The sequence below is a fragment of the Lucilia cuprina genome, chromosome 2 (assembly GCF_022045245.1).
Source record: "Lucilia cuprina isolate Lc7/37 chromosome 2, ASM2204524v1, whole genome shotgun sequence".
Classification (NCBI taxonomy): Eukaryota; Metazoa; Arthropoda; class Insecta; order Diptera; family Calliphoridae; genus Lucilia; species Lucilia cuprina.
In genome coordinates this window covers 27,160,903-27,178,411 of record NC_060950.1, presented here as the reverse complement: position 1 = coordinate 27,178,411, position 17,509 = coordinate 27,160,903, and the positions used below count along the sequence as shown (strand labels likewise).

The 17,509-nt window shown below is 29.8% G+C and overlaps 1 protein-coding gene and 1 long non-coding RNA gene across 3 annotated transcripts in view; one reads left to right on the top strand and one right to left on the bottom strand.

Annotated features, from left to right (window-relative positions):
* LOC111679336 (odorant receptor 74a-like) overlaps positions 1-16,919 on the top strand; it is a 30,274-nt gene extending 13,355 nt beyond the window's left edge. For both annotated transcript variants that reach the window (XM_046954787.1, XM_046954788.1), the window contains 5 exons: positions 12,628-13,027; positions 14,282-14,807; positions 14,873-14,968; positions 16,310-16,492; positions 16,561-16,919. In XM_046954787.1, coding sequence (XP_046810743.1) covers positions 12,666-13,027; positions 14,282-14,807; positions 14,873-14,968; positions 16,310-16,492; positions 16,561-16,611 — 1,218 coding nt within the window. In that variant the 5' untranslated portion in view covers positions 12,628-12,665 and the 3' untranslated portion in view covers positions 16,612-16,919. The remainder of the gene's footprint in view (positions 1-12,627; positions 13,028-14,281; positions 14,808-14,872; positions 14,969-16,309; positions 16,493-16,560) is intronic.
* LOC124420746 overlaps positions 1-17,509 on the bottom strand; it is an 83,595-nt gene that overhangs the window by 21,572 nt on the left and 44,514 nt on the right. The gene's annotated exons all lie outside the window — the stretch shown is intronic.

Genomic DNA, 17,509 nt, shown 5'->3' with positions numbered 1-17,509 from the left:
CTGTCTATAGGAGACAATTTTTAAAGAGAACTTTCTATACAAGACAATTTTCTATAAAAGACAATTCTGTATAGAAAAATATCTAAAAAACAGTTTTCTATGAAAAACTGTTCACAGACGATAAATTTCTACAGAAACTCTTTACTTAATAACATTTTTTATAGAGAACTGTTAAAGAAAATATTTTTTAATAGAAAACTGTCTACAGAAGACCATTTTTATAGAAAACTGTTTACAGAAGGCATTTTTCAATAGAAAACTATCTACAGAAGACAATTTTCTATAGAAGACTACCTACATAAGACAATTTTCTATAGAAAACTTCAGAAGAAATTGTTTACAAAAGCAATTTTTTATAGAAAGTTTTCTACAGAAGACAATTTTTTGTAGAAAATTGTATACAGAAGACTGTTTTATATAAAAAAATATCAAAAGAAGACAATTTTCAATAGAAAACAGTTTACAGAAGACAAATTTGTTTAAAAAACTGTCTATAGAAGAGAATTTTCTATAGAAAACAGTTTACAGAAGATAATTCTGTATAGAAAACTATCTAAAGAAAACACTTTTTTATGAATAACTGTTTACAGAAGACAATTTTCTATAGAAATTCTTTACTGAATATGATTTTTTTATTATAGAAAACTGTGTATAAAAAACAATTTGTTATAGAAAACTGTCTACAGAAGACAATTTTTTTTACAGAATACTGTTTACAGAAGACATTTTTGAATAGAAAACAATTTTCTATAGAAAACTACCTATAGAAGACTATTTTCTGTTGAAAACTTCAGAAGACAATTTGCTAAAGAAATTGTTTAAAGAAGACAATTTTGCTTAGAAAACTGAAGAAGAAAATTTTCTGTATAAAACAACTAACAGGAGACAATATTTTATAGAAAACTGTCTACAGAAGACAATTTTCTATAGATACTTGTATACAGAAGACTGTTTAATATAAAAAATTGTCAAAAAAGACAATTTTCTATAGAAAACTGTTTACAGAAGACAATTTCTTTAAAAAACTCTCTATAGAAGATAATTTTCTATATTAAACTATTCTGTATAGAAAATTATCTAAAGAAAACAGTTTTCTATGAAAAACTGTTTACAGAAGACAATTTTCCACAGAAATTCTTTACTGAATATAATTTTTTATAGAAAACTGTTTACAGAAAACAATTTTCTATACAAAACTTTTTACAGAAGAAATTTTTCAATAGAAAATTATCTAGAGAAGACAATTTTCTATAGAAAACTACCTATAGAAGTCAATTTTCTATAGAAAACTTCCGAAGACAATTTGGCAAAGAAATTGTTTACAGAAGACAATTTTCTTTAGAAAACTGTCTACAAAAGAAAATTTTCTATATAAAAGAGTTAACAGGAGACAATTTATTAAAGTAGACTGTTTTATATAAAAAACTGTCCACAGAATACAATTTTCTACAGAAAACTATAGAAGACAATTTGCTTAAGAAATTGTTTACAGAAGACAATTTTCTTTAGAAAACTGTTTATAGAAGACAATTTTCTACAGAAAACTTTTTGCAGAAGCAAACTATTTAGAGATAATAATGTTCTATAAAAAACTGTTTACAGAACACAATTTTTTATAGAAAACTATTTATAGAACAAAATTTTCTATAGAAAACTGTTTACAGAGAACTGTGTACAGAAGACAACATTCTATTAAAAACTGTATAAGGAATACAATTTCTATATAGAGAACTGTCTACAGATGATAATGTTTAAAGAAAAATACCTGCAGAAGACAACATGGTATAGAAAACTGTCTAAGGAAGACAATTTTCTAAAGAAAACTGTATAAAGAAGACACAACTATTTGCAACAAATAATTTTCTATAGAAAACTGTCGACAACAAACTAATTGTCAACAGCGCATAATTTTCTACTGAAAATAGTTTTTTGTTCTCTGAAAAATTGTCTCAAATGGATTCTATAGAAAAAAGTCTACAGCAGACTCAATTGTACAGAAAATGTATAAAGAATAATCCATGCTAAAAAATCGTGACTACCTTTTTTCGTAATATTTACGAAAATTTCGTGTATTATACGCATTATTATTTACTCAAACTATTTTCAAATTTAATGCAAGTACGAAAGCCTTCTGTAATAACATGTTGATACATTTAAGCAAAATTAAACTTAATAATATTAATTATTATATACAATTTAGAAAACTGTCTTCATATACTAATTTCTATAGAAATTGGTTTATAAAAAAGAAAACTTGTTTCCAATGGTTTATTATAAAACAATCTCATCGTTATAATATAAATATTTAATTAAAATTTACCTTATTTTATTTTTAACAAAGAATTGACGCTTACCTGTAAAGAAAGAAAGAAATAATGAAATATAAAGGAAATTTAATTAATAATATATTAAATTAAATTGTATTTTAAGTAATTCTAATGAAATTAATAAAAACTAAATAAATTGCTTTTAAAATTAAGAATGAGATTAATTATTTAAATTAATTTAAAATCTCTCGGTAAAAATGTTTAAATTTTGTTGAAATTATTTCATGTAGTTTGATATGACAGCACACGATAAAAGTAATTAATTTTCTAGTACGAAAAAAAAACTGCACAAAATTAAGTGCCTCAAAACTATGACACAATAAAAAATATACATAGTTTTTTTTTTTTTGTTAATAAATGCTACAACATCAAATTGCAAGAACTTTATTTTTATCACTTATAAAAAGTGAACAAAAAAAATTGTGTCTGTGACAAAATTTCTAACAAGTGGCACAAGGTCGTTTACGAGTGAGAGCAAATAAATACGTTGAACTAAAAATATTTATATTTTTTTTTATTTTGACAGCATGAAACACACATTAGAAATTGCATGCTGACTGACTGTCATGACAGGGAAATAGTCAGAGGCCTAAAATAGTATTTCTAATGCCGACATTAATTTATGCAACTAGAAAATATTTGTCATTTTGTTTTGCACAAATTACAACAATTAAATGACAACATTTGTATAATTACCATCAATGAAGATGGGTGGGTATATTGATTTTGTCATTCCGTTTGTAACATAAAAATATGACGTCTCCTAGAATACAAAAGGGCGTTGCAACACAAATTTTACAGGAAAGTCAAAAACACTAAATAAACTTTAGTATTTTTTACAAGATTTATATCCCAACATAAATACGTTTGATTATGAATGTACAGCCAGAAATTGACTATTATGTTGCTTTTAAGGACTTTCGACTTGTGGAAACGACTAATATTTTGTTACCCCCTTTTTATACCCTACACCACTATAGTGGGGAGGGTATTATGCGTTTGTGCTGAAGTTTGTAACACCCCAAAAATATTGGTCCTAGACCCACCTTAAAGTATACCAATCGCCTCAGAATCACTTTCTGAGTCGATGATGAAATTTGGCACATACTCTTTATTTAGTTAAAGGACGATCGCTATTGAAAATGGTTGAAATCGGTCCATTATTTCTCCTAGCCCCCATACAACCGTACCCCCCGAATCGGGTCTTTAGGCTAATAAGTACGTTAAATGTTTTATAATGTCAACGAAAATCAGCAAAAATTATTTTTATAGAACAATAATTGACAATACTAATTTTTATTGTGTTCGGGCCTCATTTGACCCTAGCCCCCCATACAGACTCCCCTTCAGAAAATGACTTGATGGTCAAAATTAACTTATAATTACTTATAAAACGATAAAAATCTTCATAAATGACTTTGTAGTAGACGTAAATTCATCTACCAAAATTTATAAGGATAGGCCCATATTTACCCCTTCTCCCCTATGAGCCCTCTTGTAGAAAATCTCTCTTTTTTGTCAACAATAAGTAAAAATATTCCACAATAAAATAAATTAAATGCTTTATTTAAAAAAAAATTCAACATTTTAACATACTGACTGGTGTAGGGTATCATATGGTCGGCAATGTCCGACTATAAATTCATACTTGTTAATTTCATGTTAATAAAACCGCAGTTTTAAAATTTTGCGACAACATGTATTTTTATATACCGAACCATTTTCAATTCAAAAAAAAGATAAAACCCGAAAATTTTGGACAAATTTTGTAAGTCGGAAATATCGGATGATTTCCGACTTAGAAAATTTAATTCCATATAATTTTTATTTAATGTTGACAAAAAAAGGAATTTTTTACAAGAGGGTTTAACGGTAAATATGGGCCTATTTTTCTAAAATTTGGTGGAATTTATGTCTACTTCAAAGTTATTTATGTAAAATTTATTTGTGTTATTTGTGTTTCTAAGTGAATATTTACTTTCAAGTCAATTTCTGAGTGGAAGTTTGTATGGGGTAACCGTAGCCCCATACAAAATTCCTCTTAATGGGGCCCGATCATTTCAAAAATCAGTAGTGTAGTTTAAAGTTCTGTGAAACTAAGTTTTGCAGATTTTTGTAGACATAATAAAACACTTAACGTAAGTTTTAGCCCAAAAGACATATTTGAGGGATACGGCTGTACTGGGGCTGGGTGATATAATGGACCGATTTCAACCATTTTATTTCATGAAAATTGTGAAATGAAGGTGGACGTAGTATCAATATTTTGCGCTAGTTAGTTTGTTTGTTTCAACAATCTTCTATGTCAGAAAGTGTCTGCATTTTAAATAACTGTCAAGTTTCAATAGCTATTTTAAAAAGAAAAACAATTAGGAAAGTATAGTCGGACATGGCCGACCATATAATACCCTACACCATGAGTATATTTTTACAATTTTTACTTTTATAAAATTTTTATTTTTTGTAAAGAAACTTTTATGTTGAATATTACCATAATTCCAAAATATTTAAGCCATTTATTGATAAAAAAAACTAAAATTTCTAAATGAGGCTTTATATAGGTCAAATATGGGCCGATCCTCGGTAAATTTGGGAAAAGGATATATTTCTAAATAACAGTTAGTTTTGTTGAGTTTCATTGCGATACAAATGGTTACAAGTCAATTTTAGACGTTTAAGTCATTTTTTGAAGGGGGTTTATATGGGGGCTAGGGTCAAATATAGGCCGATCCTTACGAAAATCTGCAGTATCATTTATACTTATATAAAACTTATTTGTGCCAATTTTAAGAGAGATAGCAGAATATTTGACGTAATTATAGCATAAAAAGTTCAAACCGGGAGGTACGGTTGTATGGTTGCTAGGTGAAATAATGGACCGATTTCAACCATTTGCAATAGGCTTCATCAAATTATCTTGAAAATTGCGGCCTGTACCTTGCGCACAAGGTTTACATGGACAGCCAGCCAGCCAGCCGGACAGACGGACGGACATGTCTTAATCGACTCAAAAAAAATGATTCTGAATCGATCGGTATACTTTAAGGTGGGTATTGGACCAACATTTTTGTATGTTACAAACATCAGCACAAACGTATAATACCCTCCCCACTATAGTGGTGTAGGGTATAAATATTCCGAATAAAAGTTAAAAAAACGAACCAAATACTTCATTTTTTTAAATAATCCCCATTTTTAACATACATACTGTAGGGTATCATATGGTCGGCTATGGCCGACTATACGTTCATACTTGTTATGTATTTTGTTATTGTTTTTTGCAATTTCTGTTTAAGCATGAATAAAAAATCCCAGTTTTAGATAAAATTTTCAGAGGTTATCTCGGATTTTTGCTAATATCTCCGTTATTTATGGATAGATGTTGCTGATTTTAAATATCAATCTTCCCAAAAGCATGTCTAATAGAATTATTGAAGATTCGGATCTCGCTGATATCTGAGATCCTCTAAAAACTGATTTCAACAAACATACAGACAGACAGACAGACGGACATGACTTAACCGACTCCGCTTTCTTTAAGGATCCAGAATATATATACTTTTTAGTCGGGTCGAAAAATTATATTATAGAAATTGCAAACAGAATGACAAACTTATATATACCCTTCTCACGAAGGTGAAGGGTATAAAAAAGAGAAAAATGTTTGACAAAATTTAACATGACACATTGCAAAAACAGCTAAAGTTTCAAAAACCTCTGGCTGCAAAGCAATCAAGAATGAGTAGGGTAGTTTCTGAAGTGCAATGAATTTTGAAATGATAAATGAGATAAACGACTATGCCGAATCGTATATCTATGCAGTAGGTAGAATGCTAATTATGGACCGATCCTCATACAATTTGGTATATACATTTTTGGTTGTAGGAAACTTACTTATATCGAATGGGATATTGGATGGGACCATATGAACAGATATTCCTGGGTTGGGTCCATTATAAACAAATACTCCTCATATTTGGTAGAGAGAATTTGGTCATATAATATTATTACGTTTTTAAAACAATTATGATTGTTAAAGCTGTTTTTCGGGGACCACTTGTATGGGAGCTATAACAAAAACTGCCCATTTTTAATACCAAACAAACCTAAACCGTAGGGAAAATTTGTGTAAATTTTCAACCCTCTAGCTCTTTCCGTTCAGACTCTACGTGCTGGCTAGATCGTCTTAGAATTAAATAAGGATTATATACTTTTGTGGGTCTTTAAACAATATTTCGATATGTTATAAACGGAATGATAAAGTTAATATACACTCCTTCTTTTTGATGCTGGGTAAACAAATGAAACATTTTAAAACAAATATTTTCATAAAACTTTTTAGTTTTCCAACACGTAGTTTGCATGGAATTTTTCAATAACTGATTCTATTTTATTTTTCATTTCTTCTCTTTACGACGCTAAATACAATTTGCATATGTTGGTGCAAGTACTAGTAGCAGCTATCGAGATGTCATGACATGTCTGCTTCCACTGAACTGAAGTTACTTTATTGAAGTTGCAATTGAAAATTAAATTCACTTGAATAACAAATGACACGGACAGGATTATTACTAATGACACCAAAAACTGTTAGCAGGATCTTTTTCCACTTCAATCTTTGAACATTTCAAAATTGGATGTTTATTTTCATTCAGAATGTGTAGAACACAGCTACTTGACACATTGGCGTCAAGAGGTTTTTGATTACAAATTTTTAGCAATTATATTTAGCAAAAATTTTAATAAAACATTTGACTTAACTAGTGAACAATTTCAAAAACAGGAATGACCCTAGATCCTTAAATTATTATTTTTGTAACATCTTTTTTTAAATCCTTAATAAGCCAACATATTTCTATAAAAACTAGTTTTTATTTATTTTATTTAGAAATCCATCAGCATTTCACAAAAGTCACTCCTACTACTAATTATCTATAAATTGCATTTGCTTGGGTGTAAATTTTATCCAATAATTTCTATCATATATTTATTTTCTTATTTACTTCAATATTATGCATGCAATTTTGTATTTTAATTGACAGACAAGTTGCCATAGCAAAAACTTGTCAATTTTCATTTCCCTTTTTCTAAAAAAATCAGTTACAATTTCTATTTCCCCATACAATTTAAAATGTTTGTGTCATAAATTTGTCAGACAGACGAAAAATATTTGCATGTTATAGACTGAAAAGAAAAAACTAAAATTAAATAATGAACATGTAATTGTTATAGTTGTTGCAATCGGAGAAACATCGTTGTCCCAGCAAACAAATGAACTGCTGATAAAAAACTATTAAATACAAATTTTATTTTTATTTCATAATTTCTCTAGAGAAAACTACAACAGAATTTTTAGCATCTGAAACTATAGTCTGGATAATAGACAGGACTATAGTCTGGACTATAGACAAGACTATTGACTGGACTATACCCAAGAAGATAGTCTGGACAAGAATATAGTCTGGACTACAGAAAAGACTATAGTCCGGCCTACAGACTATAGACAAGACTATAGTCTGAATTACAGACAAGACTATAGTCTGGACTACAGACAAGACTATAGTCTGGACTATAGACAAGACTATAGTCTGGACTACAGACAAGACTATTTTCTGGACTATAGACAAGACTAAAGTCTGGACTATAGACAGGACTATAGTCTGAACTATAGACAAGACTTAAGTCTGGACTATAGATAAGACTATAGTCTGGACTATAGACAAGAATATAGTCTGGACTACAGACAAGACTATAGTCTGGACTATAGGCAAGACTGTAGTCTGGACTATAGACAAGACTATAGTCTGGACTATAGACAAGACTATAGTCTGGACTATAGACAAGACTATAGTCTGGACTATAGACAAGACTATAGTCTGGACTATAGACAAGACTATAATCTGGACTATAGACAACACTATAGTCTGGACTATAGACAAGACTATAGTCTGGACTATAGAGAAGACTATAGTCTGGACTTTAGACAAGACTATAGTCTGGACTACAGACAAGACTATAGTCTGGACTTCAGACAAGACTATAATCTGGATTATAGACAAGATTATAGTCTGGACTACAGAAAAGAATATAGTCTGGACTATAGACAAGACTATAGTCTGGACTATAGACAAGACTATAGTCTGCACTATAGACAAGACTATAGTCTGGACTATAGACATGACTACAGACTGGACTATAGACAAGACTATAGTCTGGACTATAGAAAAGACTATAGTCTGCACTATAGACAAGACTATAGTCTGGACTATAGACATGACTATAGTCTGGACTATAGACAAGACTATAGTCTGGACTATAGACAAAACTAGAGTAATAACTATAGACAAGACTATAGTCTGGACTACAGACAAGACTAAAGTCTGGATTATAGACAAGACTAAAGTCTGGATTATAGACAAGACTATAGTCTGTACTACAGATAAGACTATAGTCTGGACTATAGACAAGAATATAGTCTGGACTACAGACAAGACTATAGTCTGGACTATAGGCAAGACTGTAGTCTGGACTATAGACAAGACTATAGTCTGGACTATAGACAAGACTATAGTCTGGACTATAGACAAGACTATAGTCTGGACTATAGACAAGACTATAATCTGGACTATAGACAACACTATAGTCTGGACTATAGACAAGACTATAGTCTGGACTATAGAGAAGACTGTAGTCTGGACTTTCGACAAGACTATAGTCTGGACTATAGACAAGACTATAGTCTGGACTTCAGACAAGACTATAATCTGGATTATAGACAAGAATATAGTCTGGACTACAGAAAAGAATATAGTCTGGACTATAGACAAGACTATAGTCTGGACTATAGACAAGACTATAGTCTGCACTATAGACAAGACTATAGTCTGGACTATAGACATGACTACAGACTGGACTATAGACAAGACTATAGTCTGGACTATAGACAAGACTATAGACAAGACTATAGTCTGGACTATAGACATGACTATAGTCTGGACTATAGACAAGACTATAGTCTGGGCTATAGACAAAACTAGAGTAAGGAGTGAGATCGAAAAATTCTTATCACACGTTTTTCATTACATTTTTCAACCAAAGTATTATTTGATTTTTGTTTTTGATCAAGTTACCTTTGAAAAACATGTCAGTTATTATGTGTAATGTCAATTATATTAATTTTTTTGTTAATCTGATTAAAATGAGTGACCAGAAAAAAGTGCGTACTGAAATTATTAAATATTTTCAACTAAACGCAACTTGGTCTTACAAAAAGTTGGCCAAGCATACAAAGGTCTGCAGTCAAACTGTTTCCAATGTTATTAAACAGTACCCGGAGAACTTGTCAGTTGATAGAAAACCTGGTTCAGGTAGAAGGAATGGTCCACATGATGTTTCTAAAGCCAAAAAATAGAACGCATTTTCAAAAGAGCTCCCAACACATTCGGTAGGAAAGCAGCTCGGTTAGCTCAGTGCTCGAACTATTTGGTACGAAAAGTTAAAGCTAATGCAGGTTTAAAAACATACAAGGCTCAAAAAGTTCCTGACAGGAACGCTGCTAAAAATTTAGAGGCCAAAAACAGAGCACGGAAATTGAAGTCAAGTTTTATAAAAAAATATTCTTGCTGCATAATGGATGACGAAACGTATGTTCTGGCAGATTTTTCGCAACTTCCAGGTCAAAAGTTTTATGTTGCTGATGCTCGAGGGAATGTTGAAGAAAAGTTTAGGACCCAAAAGCAGACAAAATTTCCCAGAAAGTTCTTGGTATGGCAAGCAATATGCAGTTGCGGCAAAAGAAGCCAATCATTTGTTACAACGGGCTCTATAAATACCGAAATTTACATCAAGGAATGTTTACAAAAAAGGCTGCTTCCATTCATAAGACTTCATAATGTGTCCACTTATTTTTGGCCTGACTTGGCATCCTGTCACTATGGTAAACAAGCCCTTGAGTGGTACAAGAACAATAATGTGGTATTTGTACCAAGAGAGGCAAATCCTCCAAACTGCCCGGAGCTAAGGCCAGTGGAGAGATATTGGGCTCTTGTTAAAAGAGAATTGAAGAGTACAAAAAAGGTGTCCAAAAGTGTGGTAGATTTTAAACGGAGATGGACTACATGTTCGAGCAAAGTGACAGAAAGCACTATAAAAACGTTAATGAAAGGGTTTCCGAAAAGGGTTCAAAATTTCATCACTAGTGATTAAAACTATAAAAATATATTTTTTTTTGTAAATTGTAATGATACTTTGAATCAAATAAAAAAAAATAAAGCTGTAAGTTTAGTGGTTTCTTTTTTATAAACATATATGTATGTTAAGAATTTTTCGATCTCACTCCTTAATAACTATAGACAAGTCTGGACTACAGACAAGACTATAGTTTGTACTATAGACAAGACTATAGTCTGGACTATAGTCGTATCTATAGTCCAGACTATAGTCGTATTAATTTGTATTAGAATAAAAAGTAATAGATTCGTATAATGGTAGGATTTTAAATGGACTCACAGGATTAGGTACTGACAAACTATGACTATCAAATATATTGATATTGTTATGTATATTGTTCCGGATAAAACATCTATCATGAACACAGTGTGGGAAATTTGTAGGAAATACGTGTAGGAAACTGAGTTTTTGAACATTGGTCACTATATATTTTCCATGGATAGGAGCGCACAACAGGCCTGCCAGTGGCCTATGTACTCCTATCAACCTAACCTTAACTTCACTATAAAACATTGACTGTATAAATATATACTGTATCTTTGTAGAGAATAAGCTTTTCTATAGCAAACACTATAGAAAAAATGTTTAATTTTCATTTTCTTTTAATACAATATTAAGTTTCTTTTATGAAGCTATAGTACAGAATATTTCACTGGGATTTATTTCTAGTGGCAAATATCACACAGTTGTCAAAGCAATATTTCTAATCTGAATTAATTGCTTTCTGTTGAAAATCGAAAAAAAATCAATATATTTAAATGAAACCAAGTAAAAGTGTTTTAAGATATTTGAGGAAAAATTTTATTTGGTTTCTTTCATCCAATTGTCTAAGCAAGTACATGTGTATGTTTTGATCTTTTAATACTAAAAAATATCCTAGAAAAGATACATACATATATACAAACATAAGTAAGTATTTCCGATTCCAAAAAAATTACTTATTTTATGACGTCAAACAAACTCACAAAGAAAAGTATGTATGTATTTGTAAAGAGAAGATTTAATTCTGTAGCGGAAACATAAGGAAATCTTAACAGTAATCTGGTAATCGGAAAATACAAGAAAATACATACATATGTGTGTAAGTATGTGTGTACATACAAATACACATATTAATAATAAACCAAGATTTATGATAAATTTGAAAACGAAATAAAGTTTGATATAAAATATAAATTAAGGGTGTTCGAAAAGTAGCTACTTTACAAAGGGATTAGACCTATATTTGGCCCACCCTTATTCTTCTAAGCCTGTTCAACAAAATAATGAAAAAAGTTTTAAAAGAAAAAAAATTCAAATTAAAATACAAGAAAAACAAGTACAAACAAATAACAAATGCGGCAATAAGATAATTGCCATAAAATAATAACTTTTTTTTTTAAAAAAAGAAATATAAATATCACGATAATATCGAATACTTGTTTAAAATATTTGTTTTGCTTAAAAAAAAACTTTACAGAAAAAGTTTAAATTGCTTGAATTCCTTTTACATGTATTTATATTTACAAAATACAAGTTCTCATAAAGAATGACAGTCCTTTAAGGAACTTGACTGTCCTACAGCTGGTATAAATACAGCTTTTTAAGGATTTATTAAAAAATTTGTATTAAAATTTAAGAAAAATTATTTAAATTTTTATTTGCAAAAGTTTTTGTAAAACTTTTTCAACAATTTTAACACATTAAAGAATGTTTACTAATAGTTTATCTAGAAACTAAACATTTAAAAATTATTAACAGAGAGCTAAATTTTAAGAAAACATACTACATTTTTAAAATTAGTGTATTAGTAAAAAAAAAACATTTTATGTTATTGACTAAATTCCTTAAACAACTACTACAACTCCCAAAACAAAATCTAATGAATAATAACTTAATTGTGAATCAAAACAAACAACAAATATAAACAAATTATAAAAGTTTTTACATTAATTTGTTTAATTTTTAAACTTTTTTTAATTTCTTAATAAACTATAAGGGTCGCATTCATAAATTTTTAATTAAAAAGAAAACAATAAAATAAATGTTCATATAAATTTTCTATGTTTCCATTAAAATTCCACACAAATAGTTTATTACTCTCGCCAACAACTACGCTGCTTTGGAGGAATGTTTAACATTCTGTATATACCACGTTTACCCAACGGGAAACATGTACCATTAAATTGGTCACTCAAATTGTATCGCTGGACTAATATAATTTGTTGGCCCTTGGAGGATAACGCACCACATTGGCTGTATTTCTTTGATCGTTTTTTGTGGTTTTTGGGATTTCTGACATTTGCCGTACACAACGATGCAGAGTTGAGATATTTGCGTGTGTATTTTAATAATTTAGATGAAATGTTAACGGGTGTACCAACGTATTTGGTGCTGATCGAATTACACTTACGTGCCTTTTCGTTGGGTTGGAGGAAGAATGATTTTAAAAATTTGCTGAAGAAATTTTATGCGGAAATTTATATAGAAGAGTGAGTAGAGAGTGAATAAGAGCAATTAACTAACTAACTACCTAACTAACTAACTAACTACCTAACTAACTAACTAACTAACTAACTAACTAACTAACTAACTAACTAACTAACTAACTAACTAACTAACTGACTAACTAACAAACTAACTGACTGACTGACTGACTGACTGACTAAATAAATAAATAACTAACTAACTAACTACCTAACTAACTAACTAACTAACTAACTAACTAACTAACTAACTAACTAACTGACTAACTAACTAACTAACTAACTAACTAACTAACTAACTAACTAACTAACTAACTAACTAACTAACTAACTAACTAACTAACTAACTAACTAACTAACTAACTAACTAACTAACTAACTAACAAACTAACTGACTAACTAACTAACTAACTAACTAACTAACTTACTAACTAACTAACTAACTAAGTAACTAACTAACCAACTAACTAACCAACTATGTATGTATGTATGTATGTATGTATGTATGTATGTATGTATGTATGTATGTATGTATGTATGTATGTATGTATGTATGTATGTATGTATCTATTTATGTATCTATCTATCTATCTATCTATCTATCTATCTATCTATCTATCTATCTATCTATCTATCTATCTATCTATCTATCTATCTATCTATCTATCTATCTATCTATCTATCTATCTATCTATCTATCTATCTATCTATCTATCTATCTATCTATCTATCTATCTATCTATCTATCTATCTATCTATCTATCTATCTATCTATCTATCTATCTATCTATCTATACATCTACCTAACCGAAAGTGGTGGGTTCCGTTCCTACCTGAGACACTGGTTAAGGAGCGCAGAACAGGCCCGATAGAGTCCTATGTGTATTTCTTCGGATATGTACATCCTACTTTTGAACTTACTAACTAACTTACTCATTTCTTTTTAATGTAAGTTTTTCTGTGTTCGTTGTTTTGCCTCACGAAATTGTTTCGTAATATGTACGAAATTTAAAAAATTTTATGTAAATTAAAAAAAAAAACTAAATAATAAATATACATATTTTTATTCAAACAATTTGGTTAATTAATTAATATGGTGGACACCGATGGACCAACGCCAGCAATCGTCTTAGATACATTATTGTCGGTCGTAATCGATCACATGATTTCCTACACCAATTATAAATATATATTAAATGTGATTTAGTTTAAATAATAAATTCTTTATAAATTTTCTATTTCCTTTCGCCTCCCACTTAGATCAATCAACGTTAAAATCTTTAAGAAAATCAAACGACAAATGTGGCCAATTCTAACATTTTCTCTACTCTATTTTTTGGCCTTAAACTTGTACATCTTCAATGCGGTATATGTCTTAGCCACCAATAAAAGAGAACTCCTTTATAAAATGATACCAACCATGGAATACAAGAATAATTTCTACGTCTATTTTCCTCTACTAATGAGTAACATTTGGGTGGGTTTTATAGTCACTACTATGATGTTTGGCGAAGGCAATACATTGGGCCTATTAATATTTAATCTAAATGGTCGTTATTTAATGATGCGTGAAACGTTTAAACAAAAAGTCGATACGATTTTGAAGAGTAATTTAAATGGCAATATTGTGGAGAAATATGAGCGCGTCTTAAGGGAGACATTAAAGGAAAATTTGCGATTAAATAAATTTGCCCGAGAAATACAAGATGAATTTTCATTTCGTATATTTGTCATGTTTTCTTTTAGTGCCATATCGTTGTGTGCCCTGGGTTTTAAGGTTTATACGGTGAGTAGGAAAGAAATAAATAAATAATATTATATATTTTTGTTTTATTGTTATTACTTTTCCAGAGCCCGGTTAATAGTATTGCTTATGCTTTTTGGGCCATAGGGAAAATTCAAGAAATTTTGGCTTTTGGTCAATTGGGTTCGACTATTATTAGTACGGTATGTATACTTCTAAAAGTCCCTATTTATAATGACTTCTTGAAGTCCCTATTTATAATGACTTTTTGAAGTTCATATTTATAATGACTTCTTGAAGTCTCTATTTGTAATGACTTCTTAAAGTGCCTATTTGTAATGACTTTTAAAAGTCCCTATTTGTAACCGAATGTGGTAAGTACTTCTTTAACTTCCCATTTGTAACCGAGGGTGAAAGTACTTGCCTCCAATGATATCACCGTGTAAAACTAATTACTTAAGATGCTATTGAAGAAGTAGTGAATAGCCCCTTTTTTAGCATTTTCACTCATTACTTTAATGTAAGTTTTTCCTTTAGTATTACTTTGGTTTATTCATACTTTTTTTATACCCTTCACCTTCGTGAGAAGGGTATATATAAGTTTGTCATTCCGTTTGTAATTTCTATAATATAATTTTCCGACCCTATAAAGTATATATATTCTGGATCCTTATAGATAGCGGAGTCGATTAAGCCATGTCCGTCTGTCTGTCTGTCCGTCTGTCTGTCTGTCTGTCCGTCTGTCTGTTGAAATCAGTTTTTAGAGGACCCCAGATATCGGCGAGATCCGAATCTTCAATAATTCTATTAGACATGCTTTCGAGAAGATCGCTATTTAAAATCAGCAAAATCGGTCGGTAAATAACGGAGTTATGAGCAAAAATCCGAGACAACCTCTGAAAATTTCATCAAAAAATTATTATAAAAGCAACAATAACACTGTATATAGAAAAAGATGTACACGTGTGTGTGTAGATGTATTTGGTTTTATTCAGCTGTGTATTTTTTTGTATGATTGGAATCCAAACATACAAAGTATACACAGCAAAAAAAAATATGATTTGCATTTTTTGTTAAAATAAAATAATTTTCCCTTTTGCTTTGCAAATATATTTTTTAATGAATAGAAAAAAGTATTTAAAACGTTTTCAATTGTATGAGAGTAGATTGTGAGTTATTGTACAATAGTTTTATATGCGAATAATGTAAGTTTGAAATTTAAAACTAACACAAATTTTTTCCAAGTGCTTTTTAAAACAATTTTTTTTACGATAAACAAAAACAAAATCTACGTCTCGTCAATGTTTACCAGCAATGAATCAGCGGTCGAAGTCGACCGGATTCGAGCCGGAGCTTAGCCGCCGCCGAACTATATTTAGTTGCTTGAGCCGCCGCCGAAACATTCGGCTTAAATCGACTCAAATTTTTTTAATGTTTTTAATAACTAGACTGTAAGATCAATTACGTTTAAAATACACTATGGTGAAGGGTATATAAGATTCGGCACAGCCGAATATAGCACTCTTACTTGTTTTTACTTACAGACCGATCAACTTAGTACCATGTATTACGAGTCCAAATGGGAAATAGTGATTGAGCGTTCCTCGAATACGCCAGACAATATTAAACTTTTGAAATTTGTCACCTTGTCTATAGTCACAAATCGTAAACCTTTTCATTTTACAGGTTTAAATTTCTTTAATGTTTCCTTAGTGTCTGTGGTGGCAGTAAGTAAAGGTTTACAATCTTGGATTCATAATATTTTGAATAACTTTTTCATTTTTTTCTTTTATAGATTTTACAGGGCGCTGGCTCTTATTTTACATTTTTGATATCGTTACGTTAAAAAAACTATGTTAAAAATCTGTAAATAAAATGGAAATGACATGCCCGTTACAAAAGAACTATTGAGGTGGACTGATATTAAAACTCATTTGTGTTTAATTTCTGTATACCCAGTGTGCTCTTATTCATATGGGGTCTTTAAGCCGCCCCCTTCCCTCTCTTTTTCCTACAAAATGTTCAGATAAATATTTATGTTCTCACCGCAAAATATTAATAATCTCTCTATAAACATCGATTCAAACCTGTGAATATTTTTGAAAATTTTCTTAACTAAATAATGTATTTTCCAAATTGTTTTCAAATTTTAAAGTTTAGCCTTTGAAATAAACATGATAATTTCCAAAAACGTTTAAAAAAATATAATGTGTGATATTTATAAAATTTTCAAAGTTTTGTTTGAATTAAACTTAGAAAAGTTTCTTTCAAAAAATAAATTATTTTAGAAAAATAAAAACAGAACATTTTTTCTACAGCAAGGGAGCGAAAAAACGTTAAATATAGGAGAAATAATCGGAGATATAAAAGAAAAATATGCTAAAATAAATGTATGAATGTTTTATTTTCAGGTGATGTAAAAAAATATATGAATTTTGCAATAGTTAGCATTATAATTAGGGTTTGAAATATGTATGAAAATAATAAGTAAGTAATAAAGAATACTTGAAATACGTTTGAAATTTTTTTTAGTTTCAAGCTTACCTCTAGCCTTTTTTTAAATTTGAAATACATTTGAAAAATACGTTTGATTTCTAACTGCCTTTTTGTTTGAGAAGGCCATAATTTTCCATTTGAAAACAAAATTTTTCAAATTTGTTCTCAAAGGCTATGTATGAAATTTGAATAGGTTTTCAAATATATATTTACATCATTTCAAAGGTTTTTGCTTATTGGGCTACTTC